Source organism: Anomaloglossus baeobatrachus, chromosome 5, assembly GCF_048569485.1.
Source record: "Anomaloglossus baeobatrachus isolate aAnoBae1 chromosome 5, aAnoBae1.hap1, whole genome shotgun sequence".
Classification (NCBI taxonomy): Eukaryota; Metazoa; Chordata; class Amphibia; order Anura; family Aromobatidae; genus Anomaloglossus; species Anomaloglossus baeobatrachus.
The window spans coordinates 349706415-349721732 of NC_134357.1; the positions used below are offsets into that span (position 1 = coordinate 349706415).

The 15318-nt window shown below is 40.3% G+C and overlaps 1 protein-coding gene across 1 annotated transcript in view; it reads left to right on the plus strand.

The window, feature by feature from the left end:
• LOC142311455 (fer-1-like protein 4) overlaps positions 1–15318 on the plus strand; it is a 239263-nt gene that overhangs the window by 130787 nt on the left and 93158 nt on the right. Inside the window, exons 25-30 of the mRNA XM_075349905.1 lie at positions 1441–1575; positions 5758–5958; positions 8270–8383; positions 12824–12985; positions 13317–13485; positions 15149–15243. Of these exons, the coding sequence (XP_075206020.1) occupies positions 1441–1575; positions 5758–5958; positions 8270–8383; positions 12824–12985; positions 13317–13485; positions 15149–15243 (876 nt within the window). The remainder of the gene's footprint in view (positions 1–1440; positions 1576–5757; positions 5959–8269; positions 8384–12823; positions 12986–13316; positions 13486–15148; positions 15244–15318) is intronic.

Sequence of the window (15318 nt, forward strand, 5' to 3'; positions counted from 1 at the left end):
CATGATCTTGTCTCTGATGGCCTTGGAATGCTCCTTTGTCTTTCCCATGTTGACCAAGTATGAGTGCTGTTCACAAGTTTTGGAAGGGTCTTAATTAGTCAGAAAAGGATGGAAAAAGAAATAATTAATCCAAACATGTGAAGCTCATTGTTCTTTGTGCCTGAAATACTTCTTAATACTTTAGGGGAACCAAACAGAATTCTGGTGGTTTGAGAGGTTGAATAATAAATGACCCTCTGAATAAACTTTTCACAATTTAAAAAAAAAAAAAAAAAAAAAAGAAATAACATTCTTTTTTGCTGCAGTGCATTTCACACTTCCAGGCTGATCTACAGTCCAAATGTCACAATGCCAAGTTAATTCCGAATGTGTAAACCTGCTAAATCTGCAGGAGGTTGAATACTACTTGTAGGCACTGTAATTAAAAACATCAGCTCAAGACGCAAAAAATAATCTGTCACTGAGCCATAGATCCCAAAACATGAGAACGCTACGGGTCTTAGAAAATGGTGCCAAAAGCGCTACTATTTTTTTGGACAAACTTTTGACATTGTTTAAGCCCTTACCTAAAAGTAAAATGTTTAAATGTTTGGTATCTACGAACTCGTGCCAACCTGAAGCAGCATAACATGTTAATTTTACCATATAGCAAACACGGTGAATAAAATATCTCAATTTTCATCGCACTTGGAATTTTTTTTCCTGTTTTGCAGTACACTATATGGTAAAACTATTTGGTTTTATTAAAAAGTACAACTTGTCTTTCAAAAAATAAGCCCTCATATGGAAAGATTGACAGAAAAATAAAAAACTTACAGATCTCGGAAGAAGGGGAGCAAAAAGCAAAAACGAAAAACGGAAAATCGCTGGGTGGTGAAAGGGTTAATAAAAGTGTGCTGATGAAGAAAAAAAAAGAAGAGAAAATCAAGCTGCTACTTGTATACTGATGACCCCTCATTATGGCTTAGGAGAATTTTGCTTTCTTTGCTTTATTCGAAGTACAGTTGATAAAATTAGCTGCAGTTTTAATCTTTTGACGGCAAAAAGATCTTTCAGCTCAAAGGTCTTACCATGAGCATGCTGTAAAAAGTCAGAACAGGCATGGAAACAATAATGATCATCCAAAAATTTCAGCTTACTCAATCGCCCAACCAGTGTGGTTATCTGAGGTCCACAACATGCTACTTAAGAAACATCTGGTCAAACATGAAGTCACAGCAGATCAGGTCTAGATTAGCGATATATTGCGTTCACTAAGCAGCATCTTTACCATTGAAGCCAAGTTCTTCCTTAGGTTAGACGCCAAAATAAAAAATAATTTTTACAAAATCAGTTTTATTGGAAAAACTGTACTACGACCCATTAATGTGTTGAGTTTTACTAAGCATTCCTGTATTGACCATTTCCATCCTGTCTAGTAAAAAGTCTAATCTTCTTTAGGTGATTAATGAAACTCTAGCTCCAATGTGGAATGAAATGCTGCTGTATGACAATCTCCTCATGGATGGGAACAAGGAGGACTTGAAGGACGATCCTCCACTTATCATTATTAATATTTACGACCAAGATAAATTTGTAAGTTTAACATTACATTTTTGTCAGTATGAGAAGCGAAAAAAACATTTAATGTGGAAGTGCAAACATCTACTACATCCAAATAACTGGCATAGAAATAATTAGTTACTGACTATGAAACAATGAAAGCAATCATCTTCAATTACAGAATTTACATTGTTCTCATTTTAGCCTGTAATAATAATTTTTATAACATAAAATCTATATAATGTTTCCACTACATGATAATTTCTGTGATATGGACACACAACCACATACCACAATGATGAGATCCTCTAAAATGACTAAAATTTCCTTGAAAGAGAAGAATTCGGCACTCAACTTCGCCAAAAATTGAGTTCCGAGTTCTTTTCTATGACTATGGACTGGATTCCTATTCGAGCACCATATCCTGTTTAAGCATTATCCAAATTTACTTTTTTGTCCACTAACCTATTACCTAGCAAATAATATTGCTATATTTACTAAGTTAGGTCCAGAAATATTTGGACAGAGACAAAAGTTTGGGCATTTTAGCTGTTTACCAAAACATATTCAAGATACAATTATATAATCAATATAGGCTTAAAGAGAACCTGTCATCAGGTTCTTGCATGGTAAAGTAAAGGTATGACCATAATGACGCTGTTATACTGATTTAATAGATAATTTTGCTGAAGAAATCTATAGCCTGGTTTTTGTTATATCATCATTAAAAGTTTTGCGTTTTTGTGCATTGGAACAGGACTGTGGGTAGGGAGTTCAGCTCTGCCACGGCACCTCCAATGCCTCTGGTGTCTTTATCCTCATCCTCTTCCTGTTTTAAATTTTGCGCCGGTGCTGTATTAATTGTGGGTGGCGATTGTGTAGATGGATTTCTGGCAGTTTTCAGGAAAATGGTGTCAGTGTTGGTGCATGCGCAGATTTAAATCTCGGCTTGTCTATCAGCGCATGCACTGCCATCGGTGCTATTTTACTGAAGCCTTCCGATTAATCTGAGCAAGCAATGTTCGGGGCTAGAATGGCAATAAAAATAATGTGAAAAGAAAAAGGAAAATTTCACTTTTCCACACTGAAATTTTGCTTTAGGCTTAAATTTTAATTTTCATAAGGGTAACAGGAGAAGATGCACTGTACATTTTTTTGTGCAATTTCTCCTGAGTAGAGATCAGCGAACCTTTAGAGGTTCGGTTCGCTGGCAGCAAACAAACCGAACTTTTACATGACCGAACCTTGCCCAAGGATGTTTGGAAACACTGATAAGCAGTATAAGTCTCCACCCACAAACAACCAGCCATAAGCAGATCACATCCAAGGGAGGGTGGGCAGGCATTTTCAATTTTTTTTGGGGGGGGGTTGCACAATACATGTGATCACGCTGTAGTTACCCCCAGTGTGAGCCGTTCAAACATTGCAAACGGTTCACATAGGGCTGAGCACCGAGCTTACCTGAGCACAGCGCTACTCATGCAAGTTAACTTCACACGTAATGTATTCAAACTCCAAACCTGAGCCGTCTTTTTTAGCTGGTATTTGGTTTGAAAACCAAACCTCAGGTTCGCTCATCTCTACACCTGAGTACGTCTGTGAAGAATGGATATGGTGGGTTGTGTTAACCACCTAGGCAGGTACACGATGCAATTATTTTCTGTTCACAAGATCCAAAACTGGCACTGGTAGTTCCACTGCCTCCATACTAGTCTCCCAACTTTTGGTTGGCCCACAGCTTTTGTATCTCCCGCCGTTATGCCTTGTAGTCACAGCCTATACTCCATGACCGTACAGTGTGTATCCAGCTTTAGCCGGCAACAACTCCTCAATGACTTGTCATTGTCCTAGAACCCTAAGCCGCCTCCCCCAAGGTTTGAGCCCAGACACAGGGAAACACCGACAAATGCTAACTATGCATTGGTGATGGTATTTTCTTGAGGCAGAGACTCTCCCCTGCATGTGAGACCTCGTGTGGTGATGGCTCCTTTAGGGCTACTATCACCATTCACATACTGGGTCTAGTTGCTGGTAGAAAATGGCTTAATTGAGGCCCTTGGGACACTAACAAGAGTAATGGAATGATTACTTTACTCTAATTACCAATCTAGTGCCTGGCTTTCTGTGTACATAAGATCCAACTGGCTCATCTCTGCGTTATGGCTCTGGGATTTGGATGGTGCCCCTCCCAATCCATTAATATTTTATTGTGTACCTTAAACTGACAAGTAAGAAAATATTTAATGAAACATAACAATGAGATCATCCTAACAAGCACTCAGTGCTGGTAAAAGTCTTACATTGGGGTTTCCATCTAAATCTACAAAATATGTAATTAAAATAAAACACCCGATGGATCCATTCCCTAATGATGCAGCAGAGTTATACTGAACTCTGTGTGGCTTCTGTTTGGCAGTATTCGACAATTGTGATATGCTCAAAAGAGGTGGTCAACTGCACTTTTATGCACACCTAAAAAGATGAGCATGGCCAGATTATAGGCCAGAGAGAGTCCAAGGTGACTTCATCTGCCTCAATATAGGGATTGTTCCATCAGGAGTTCCGTCTGAATCACGTATTTCAGAGATTTACACAGAAACCCCGGTATAAGCACTCAGTGTAGAGTGCAGAATAAATCTGAGCCGAGCTTTACTGTGATCTTTGGGAAGAAGAATGAAAATCAATAGTAGGTCAAAAATTTATTTCATTTATTTTTTATATCGTTCACCATGTGGTAGAAGTGATTTCACGGTTTTATTCTTTGGGTAGATGCCATTGCAACGATACCAGACTTATATAAGTTTTTTAGCTTTGGCTACTTTCACACACTAAATTTTTTTTTTCTTTTTTCCAAAAAAAAGTTTTTGCATCACCATATTAGAGAGCTATCATTTTTCTATATTTCTGCTGGCAGAGTCATGTCATGCCTTGTTTTTTGTGTAATGAATTGAAGTTTTTATAGGTACCATTTTTGGGCACATGATATTTTTGATATATATTTATCACTTTTTATTCCAATTTTTGTGATACAGAATGAATAAAAAACCAGCAACTCAGAAAACGTATTTTTTAAACAGGCCACCATACCTGGCACACTAGGAGGTCATTCTTTGACCTCTGGGTGCCATAGAATTATGAACTCACCATGATTTCGTCATGGGTTGCCAATGGAAAAGAAAGATGGAATGCACTTTCCCCCTTAACATTCTAATCATCTCATTATCAATTGTGGTATCTAGAGAGATAATCAGCCAGGGGCGGTGCACACACCGTCCCCGGCACGTACTGCAGGAGCTCGACTGTCAGCTGTGCTGACCTGCAGTGATGGTGCGGGAAGTTCTGATATTCAGCACTTCTCTGCATGATCATGCTGTGACCGGCCAGTCAGATTGACTGACGAATACCGATCACGGCGATCTGCATGTGAGGACTGCAAACATGGGTGCCCACACCTCCTCCCATGCTGGTCAGCTGACAGTGACCACTGCCGGCATGGAGCTGTCTCTGTCTGTTTACACATAATGATTGGCAAAGTCATGATGGACATAGCACGTGATGGTGCGGGAACTGACACTTGCTCATGCACATCAGACTCTCCACTACCGTGGAAAGCTTCAAGAGGAACCTCAAGACCCACCTCTTCCAACAAGCCTACAACCTACAATAGCCCTCAGCCCAGTAGACCACTGCGCAACCAGCTCTGTCCTCACCTATTGTACCATCACCCATTCCCTGTAGACTGTGAGCCCTCGCGGGCAGGGTCCTCTCTCCTCCTATACCAGTCTGTCTTGTACTGTTAATGATTGTTGTACGTATACCCTCTTTCACTTGTAAAGCGCCATGGAATAAATGGCGCTATAATAATAAATAATAATAATAATAATAATAATGACGTGCTATGTCCATCATTGGTCGTTAAGTGGTTAATTAAGCCTGATGGTCTACACTTCAATTTCTTATCAATTGTTTCATTTTAACTAAAAAATACTGGCATGGAAGGTCCAAATCACTAAGAATCGTTCACTGTCAAGTATTTCTGGATCTAACTGTATATAGGAAAAGATTTGTATAGAACGTTTTTTTTTTTGACAAATCAATCATTTATTATTCTGTTTCCTTTTTGTTTATATTTTACATATTTTTGTAAACCAGAAAATGTTAGTTAAAACATTCTAAAAAAAAAAAAAATCTGTATAATGTTTTTACAAATTATAGGGGCCACCTGACTTTTTGGGCCGCGCTTTTGCAACTCCAACTGTCACACTTTTAGAAGATGAGGAAAATGAAGAAGCAGGTCCTAAATATGTCCAACCGCCCTTGCAATTCTTTGACATCTATAAGGGAAACATGGCTGGCGGAGAACTCATAGCTGCTTTTGAACTTATAGAACTGGAAAACAGAACATATATGAAAGAGGTATGTATATCATAGAAGTGAAGAGATGAACAGAGGAGCTTTATCATTACTGTTAAACTTTATGCAGTGGAACTAAACAATATTGTAGGAAATATTCACAATGGGATTGCTACAATATATTCTAGAACAGTTCTTTTGTGAATATACAGGGTGGTCCAAAAGTAGGTGGACAGTATGTGTAATAGGGTTATCAAACATGATATAAAGTGAAACTGACTCAGTTGACCTTAGCAATCAATCAGATTTCATTTTTCATTCTTCACAGACACTGGAAAATGAAAGGTGGAATCTGATTGGTTGCTAAGGGCAGTTAGTCAGTTTCACTTTACACTATGTTTGATAACCCTATTACACATACTGTCCACCTACTTTTGGACCACCCTGTATATATGACCAAAGGTTTGGACACACCTTCTCATTAAAAGAGTTTTCTTTATTTTCATGGCTCTGAAAATTGTAGATTCGCATTGAATGCATCAAAACTATGAATTAACACATGTGGAATGAAATACTGTTGTGTTGTGCAGAAGTCTTGTGGATACACAGCTGATAGTCCTACTGAATAGACTGTTAGAATTTGCATAATGACAAGAAAAAAGCAACTAAGTAAAGAAAAACGAGTGGCTATCATTACTTTAAGAAATGAAAGTCAGTCAGTCCGAAAAATTGGGAAAACTTTGAAAGTGTCCCCAAGTGCAGTGGCAAAAATCATCAAACACTACAAAGAAACTGGCTCACATGAGGACCGGCCCAGGAAAGGAAGACCAAGGGTCACCTCTGCTGCGGAGGATAAGTTTATCCGAGTCACCAGCCTCAGAAATCACAGGTTAACAGTAGCTCAGATTAGAGACCAGGTCAATGCCACACAGAGTTCTAGCAGCAGACACATCTCTAGAACAACTGTTAAGAGGAGACTTTGTGCAGCAGGCCTTCATGGTAAAATAGCTGCTAGGAAACCATTGCTAAGGACAGACAACAAGCAGAAAAGACTTGTTTGGCCTAAAGAACACAAGGAATGGACATTAGACCAGTGGAAATCTGTGCTTTGGTCTGATGAGTCCAAATTTGAGATCTTTGGATCCTACCACCATGTCTTTGTGCGACACAGAAAAGGTGAATGGATGGGCTCTACATGCCTGGTTCCCACCGTGAAGCATGGAGGAGGAGGTGTGATGGTGTGGGGGTGCTTTGCTGGTGACACTGTTGGGGATTTATTCAAAATTGAAGGCATACTGAACCAGCATGGCTACCACAGCATCTTGCAGCGGCATGCTATTCCATCCGGTTTGCGTTTAGTTGGACCATCATTTATTTTTCAACAGGACAATGACCCCAAACACACCTCCAGGCTGTGTAAGGGCTATTTGACTAAGAAGGAGAGTGATGGGGTGCTACACCAGATGACCTGGCCTCCACAGTCACCAGTTCTGAACCCAATCGCGATGGTTTGGGGTGAACTGGACCGCAGAGTAAAGGCAAAAGGGCCAACAAGTGCTAAGCATCTCTCAGAACTCCTTCAAGACTGTTGGAAGACCATTTCCGGTGACTACCTCTTGAAGCTCATGAAGAGAATGCCAAGAGTGTGCAAAGCAGTAATCAAAGCAAAAGGTGGCTACTTTGAAGAACCTAGAATATAAGACATATTTTCAGTTGTTTCACACTTTAAGTATTTCATTCTACATGTTCTAATTCTCAGCTTTGATGCCTTCAATGTGAATCTACAATTTTCAAAGTCCTGAAAATAAAGAAAACTCTTTGAATGACAAGGTGTGTCCAAACGTTTGGTCTGTACTGTATATATATATATATATATACACACACACATATATCTATATATATAAATAGATATGTATATATATATATATATAGATTTATTTATAGATATATATATATATAGATGGGTAGACAGATAGATTTACAGGTGCATCTCAATACATTTGAATATCATTAAAAAGTTAATTTATTGCAGGTGTTTTGTGGTAACTATTTTAATTTTCAGAGATAATGATTTTTGAGCTTATATTGGCTGTAAGCCATAATCATCAACCGAAATAAACACGTGAAATAGATCACTCTGATTGTAATACCTCTATATAATATAATGCATTTCCCTTTTTGTATTGAATTACTGAAATAAATTAACTTTTTGATAATATTCTAATTTATTGAGATGCACTTGTGTATATATATATAGAATATTATTATGTTTCCATCACACTGTAATAAGCCAGTTTGCTTTTAAAAAATAGTTGCCCAATATTATACAACTATACAATAACTATTTATTTTTCCCCTTTATTAAACCCCTTAGCCGGCAATACCGGACTATATAAAACCACAAGAACCTGAGTATATGGATGAAACACTGGAGCGTTACATCATTCCAGAAGGAATTCGTCCAGTCCTTAAGGAATTCAGAATAGAGGTAAAAAATTCCATTATTGCCAATAAATCTGTAAAGCAGACATATTTTTAAAATATAGAAAAAAATTGGTAACTAGTTTGTCTCCTATTATACATTTAAGCTTTGCTGATTGTCAAAAGTCATTTAAAACTATTAAGCCTAAAATATGGAGACAGCCAAAAAGAATGAAGAACAGAAAAAAACTGCTATTCATTAGAAAGTTTTGTCCCTGCACAAACTAAATACACTCCTCAACAATGAAATTGTAACACTAAGGGCGGCTTTGCACACTACGACATCGCAAGTGCGATGTCGGTGGGGTCAAATCGAAAGTGACGCACATCCGGCGTCACTTGCGATGTCGTAGTGTGTAAATCCTAGATGATACGATTAACGAGCGCAAAAGCGTCGTTATCGTATCATCGCTGCAGCCTCCGACATTTCCATAATGCCGGTGCAGCGACAGGTGCGATGTTGTTCCTCGCTCCTGCGGCAGCACACATCGCTGTGTATGAAGCCGCAGGAGCGAGGAACTTCAACTTACCTGCCGCCGGCTGCAATGAGAAGGACGGAGGTGGGCGGGATGTTTACATCCTGCTCATCTCCGCCCCTCCGCTACAATTGGCCGCCTGCCGTGTGACGTCACTGTGACGCCGCACGACCCGCCCCCTAAGGAAGGAGGCGGGTCGCCGGCCAGAGGGACGTCGCACGGCAGGTATGTGCGTGTAAAGCTGCCATAGCGATAATAATCGCTACGGCAGCTTTCACTAGATATCGAACGTGCGACGGGGGCGGGACTATCGCTGCAGCATCGGTAACACATTGTTACCGATGTTGCAACGTGCAAAGCCCGCCTAAGGCTAAGTTCACACTTCAGTTGTTTTGCATCAGTCACAATCCGTAGCCTTGAGGAATTACGGAATCCTGCAAAATATTTTGCAGGAATCCAGTATTTCCCCATAGACTTCTATTAGTGACGGATTGCGACTGATGACCCTGCGTTGAATCCGCTGCGTCGCGGTCCGTCGTTTTTGACTGACCGCCGAGCGGGGAGCAACGCAGAATGTAACGTTTTTCGGGCCGTCAAAATTAACGCGCCACGCAGGAATCCGTCGCCATCCGTCAAGCTTGTAATGTATGTCTATGGTGCTGGATTCCGTCGTAATCCGTTTTACGACGGAATCCAGCGCAGGATTCCGTCATGCTCTACTGAGCATGCCCAGCATGTTTGGCACGCCCACTGGGCTGTCTCAAACACAAACGGATCATGACTGATCCGTCAAAAAACGGACGCATAACGGATGTAACGGACGCAACGGATCAGTTTTTTCACAGGATTCCTGTGAAAGGAATCCTGTAAAAAACACATCCGTTGCATCAGTTGACATCTTGAAAACGACTGATCCGTTGCTGACGGACCTGACTGATTTAAAACAACTGAAGTGTGAACTTAGCCTTAGAAGGAGGAGTTGTGGAATTATGGAAATCAAAGCATAGACATATTAATGATATGCAAACTATTAAAAATATGGAAACAAACTTTCAAAGCATCTTAATTCAGTAAACATATTACAAAAAAGTCTGGATAAGATGTCTGAATGGGAAAACGCTTTGTCACTCAGTGTTCAGCTCTAAACTCACTAAGTGTCATGGCGACTTCTGACCCTGTTCACATTGCAGAGTCACACTCTGGATTCCCTGGTGCTTTTGAGTTGCACAATCAGACTCGGGGATTGACCAGTTGTGTGCTTACTAGTGATCAGTCTAGCAGGAGTTAATTTATGCTACTGTTCCGCCCCCATGGGAGCAGCCGAGCTGCTCAGATCCGGATTCGCTGTAGCTCAAGGGTCTTTGAATCCGGGGTCGTACGGCCACTCAAATGAAAAGGGGTATTTACAGGGGAGTTGATGTATAATTTGTGACGCCACCCGTGGTGTATGGTAATTTGGGAGTACCGCCTCTGTCGTTGGGAGTACCCGGGGTGATGAAGTGGGGCAGCAAGGTGTCGTAGCCCTCCATGGGTAGGGGGAATGCCCCGGGACTCGGTATGACGGGTGCTGTGGTATGCAGGGGTCACTCTTGTACTCCCTCAGTTCATAAGCAGACGCTGACAACCAGGTAAACCAATTCTCTGAGTACCACTGCTGCTGAGGGGAGCTCGTCCGGGTCCCGTCCCCTATGGTGTTGCCTGGTGATCCGTGACCTGCCTCCTGGCACTAAGTTTAACTTCAACTTGGTGGCCCAGTAGCATGGAACTTGCCGGGCCCCACTCCCCACTGTTGCTAAGTGTGGGAGCTTGCTCTCAGGGCTCACGCTTGGGATTTTCTGGACCCTCTTGGGTTGGAAAGTCCTATCCCCCTCGTTGCGCTAGTGCCCCGATTCTGGAGCGGGTGGGAACAGATCATAAAGGCTCCATTCTCCTCAGGTGAATTGTTGGGTTGCCTGAAGCTACTCCCCGACCTAAGGTTCGTGTTCCCCGTCGTGCCTTTGGTCCCGGAACGGTGACACTGCTAGGCTGCCGGCTGTCCTTCTCAACAGGTCCAGACACCTTGCCACAATCCCCTGCGACTGGGGGTCTGACTCCTCTAGGCCCAGACCACCGTCTGCTCCCGACTTCTTCTCTCACTCTCCTCTACTACTACACACTACTCCACTACTGACTACACTCCTCACCTCCCCTTCCTTAACCCCCCAGGTGGGCAACTCTATTCCACTCAAGCCATCCACTGGTGTGCCTGGTGGGTGTGATGCAGGGTGTATCTAGGATTTGATTTGCTGTTGGAGGCAATACCACTAAGATAGGGAGCCAGAACCAAGAGGGAGGTAGAATACCGCACGGAAGAGCAGCTTGTGCAGTACCCTGTGATGACCTGATCGTCCAGGGGTGTCACACTAGATTACGGATTGCTGCTAGGGTCACAGGTTACAGGAGACCTATCACAGTCTTTTAAAAGGTGGTGGAACCTGTTCCCCCATACCCGTTATAGCTTCTTTTGCGATACTGGTCCTTGTGCCGTGGTGATCTTGTTCTGGTTATCTCCTGTGCGTTATTTGGTGTGTTGTGGAAATATTGTCGTTGTCTGTTTATTTCCTGTCTGATTCTTTATTTACACCCGAATACGTATTATCTTATCTCTGTGTGTGTGCAGTGAGTTTGAGTTCTGTTTTTTCCCTGTCTCTCTGTTTGTGTGGGATAAACCACTCCTGTCTCGGCCTCCCTTGGGGTGGGCGAGAATGGGGATAGACCCGGACTATTCAGAAGCTAGGAAGATGGCCCAAACATCATCACTATTAGACATATCTTTGGGAACAGGGACAGCTAGGGTCACCCTAGCCATAGGGACAGTGTAGTTCCCCTGTTCTAAGTTGCCACGTAACACCCGTGATACACGTGGCAAATGAGATTTAACCTTGATAAATGTAAAGTAATGCACCTAGAACGGAACTAGAACTATTATTGCATATGCATTAAATGGAAGTATACTCGACGTTACAGAATAGGAGAAAGACTTGGGTATTCAAGTTTCAAGTGAGTTGAACAGTAATCTATGTGAAGCAGCAGCTGCAAAAGCAAACAAGATTTTCGGGTGTGTAAAAAGAGAGATAAAATGCCATAACCACAACGTATTGTTACACCTCTATAAATCCCTTGTACGGCCACATTTAGAATATGGGATCCAGTTTTGGGCTCCACATTAAAAAAGGGTATTCAGAAGTTAGAGTCAGTTCAAAGGCGTACAGGTACATAACCACTTGAAATTACATTGATTTGGTGATAAACCCAGTGGTATGACTATTTCTCCACAGTGTCCTAGGAGCTTTTTTCAACACAAAAATGCCATGCCACATGTTGCTTTTGCTACTGTAAGCAGCATTTATAACTTTAACGTGTTTCCATAGCCTGCCGGATCTCTTCCAAAGAATATGTGGGACATCATTACTTGGCAATTGCAAAGGGAGCTGTGGATCTTGATGATTTGTGCGCTCAACTCAAGTGCATTCAGCATTGCAAAACATTCCTCAGACAATCTTTAATAAACTCAAACTCGATGCTAAAGAACGCAAGATGTATTGCATATTATTAATCTATGGATTCTGTGATTTCCAAAATTCCACTACTTTTCATTCAATATTGAGGAGTATATAAGAAGGCTGAACTTGGCACCACTGGATAAGATTCCCTGTGCTTATATCCATAAACACACAATTCGTACACATATTAATTGAAAAGTAGATACAAACGTTTTCCTAGTTTTATACATGTATAGGGCAGTGGATATTAAGATACTGTATGGCAGCATTACTTATGCATTTTCTGATAGCATTATGTAGTATCCCATTTAGGATACACTTAGCATTTAGGGCAAATTATACAACGGCGACAATTGAATTATATAATATATGCATGGCCATTTTTAATGCACAAATATATCTAGTTTATTTACACATTTTTAATTTTAGATTCTTTTTTGGGGACTGCGAGATTTACGGAGGATAAACTTATTTGAAGTGGAGCAGCCTCAGGTGCGGATTGAATGCGCTGGAAAAATAGTGGAATCTGAGGTTATACTGAGCTACAAAGAATTTCCTAATTTCACTGAACTTGTGAAAAGTGTCGATGTGGTGAGTAGTAGTACAACATTGCTGGATTTTTCTTTTAATTCTGTTTCTTCAAGGGACATTGGTAAAATACCTGAACTGTTCCAATAGTGCATCTTTGACAATTAAAATAACATATTTTAGCCATATTTAATTGATCAGTATATATATATATATATATATATATATATATATATATATATATGGTAATGATATTTTTTCATCTATTAAAAGATTGTATCTAAGTACTATAAGTTTATTTTTGCATATACTGTATGTATTGTAACTACATTTACGAGGTTGACATGACCATGGTATCAGAAAAAATAGTTAATTACTTTCAATGTAATCACAGGAACTTCCAGAGCAAGTGTATCTCCATCCGCCTCTGAGTATCTTTGTGGCTGAAAAACGAGCATTTGGCCGCTCTGTCATGGTTGGATCCGCAGTAGTGTCTCATCTTATGAAGTTTGCACCAAAGGAATTGGAAGAGAAGAGTGAAGAAACAGAAGATAAAAACAAACGTAAGAATTGCATTACAGGGAAACTTTAAAAATGTTACCCTTGACGTGACACAATTTATAGTTTTAATGCCTTTGTCTTCAAAAATATCTATACAGTTGCAATCAAAATAATTCAACTCCTATTGCAAACTACGTTTATTAGCAAAATTTAAAAAGAAATTGAAATGCCTCAACACGACTAATACAATAAGTGGTTTCTTCAAATTAAACACAAATGCCATTTTTAATTACTATTGTAGCATCAAAATTTTTCAACCCCGGCATGACAAGCGTCTTTAGAAGTTATGAGTGGACAGGGACTGTAAAAGTCTGGATCCGCATTGTTTCAAAAGCATACGGGTGGCGGGCCCAGAGTTCTCAGGGAACTATGGCTAATGATACAGATCTGGCAACTAGGGAAATGAAAAACAAAAATGAAGGAAAATAAAACAAGCATGTTATTCTTATTGAGTCTCCAGCGCTGCTCTAACTGCTTCTGGGCCGCTCACTGTTCTTCTGGGGCCACTTATTAGCCTTATACATATTCATTGTGAGCTGTCATTAACCCCTTATTACCCCGATTGCCACTGCACCAGGGCAATCTGGAAGAGTCGGGTAAAGTTCTGGGATTGTGTCATCTAATGAATACAACAATCCTGGGTGGCTGAAGGCTGCTATTTATAGACTGGGAGGGCCCTATAAGCATGGGTCTCCCCAACATCCCAGTTGTCAGTTTTATCATGGTTGGGTATCAAAATTGAATATCCTTCGGTATTTCTGGAAGTGTTCCTGAGGTATTCTAATCCATTCCTTTTGGACAATGGCCCCAAATTCACAAATGTTCTCAAGATTGTGTGCTGTAAATGTCTTCTTTGAATCCTATTAAATATTTTCTAGTGGTGTTCAGAACAGTGAAAGCTACTTTAAAATATTCTATATTTTGTTCAGAAAACAAGCCTTGTTGCATTTTGAGGTGCTCTTGAGAATATTGTCCTGATGTAAGGTTCAGTGATGCTTTAACTTCAGCTTCCTCACAGAAACATGTTGTTTTATCAAAGGATTTCCTGACACTTAACTGAATCAATCCCTCCAAGTGTTCCTCAACATCAGTCCTCAAGACCCACCAACAGTGCATGTTTTCGGATTTCCTTAGCAATCATCTGTGCAATACTAAGCAAATCCTGAAAACATTAACTGTTGGTGGGTCTTGAGGACTGGAGTTGAGGAACATTGCACTATGCACTGCAGGTTTTCAATGCAAGAGAAAATAAAGTTGCCCCACCGGCGAGGCACAGCCATGCTTCATTTTAGGCACGATATCCTTTTCAGCGTATACTTCATTCTTCCTTCTGCAGACATACAACTGATCCATAGGAACGGAAAGTTCCAATTTTGTCTTATTGCTAATTAAATAGTTCTCAACTGGATAATTGCAAACAAACAAACAAAATGTTATATTTTTGCAAAAAAAATAATTTACAATAAATTTGAATTATTTTGATTGTGATTGTATATCATATTGGTAACTTATCATTGATTGAATTGAAAGCTGCAGCAATAAAAAGATAAATTAAAAAGCTTTAATTTTCCCAGTCTATATTTAGACCCAAGTAACTTGAAAAAAAATGAGTCCGAACTATGCTGCTTTTAGGAATCTGAAAAAGTGGATTTTGTATTTTTACAGAGAGGAAAGTCATACCTCGGATGAATGCTGCAGCCACAGTTATCAATGTGGAGGAGGAAAAGGATAGCAAATTTAACCCTCTTAACCTAGTAAAGGTATTGTATAAACAACAGATTATGCTATAGTTTTACATAAAATGCTTCAGAGAAATATTATTATAATAAGTAATA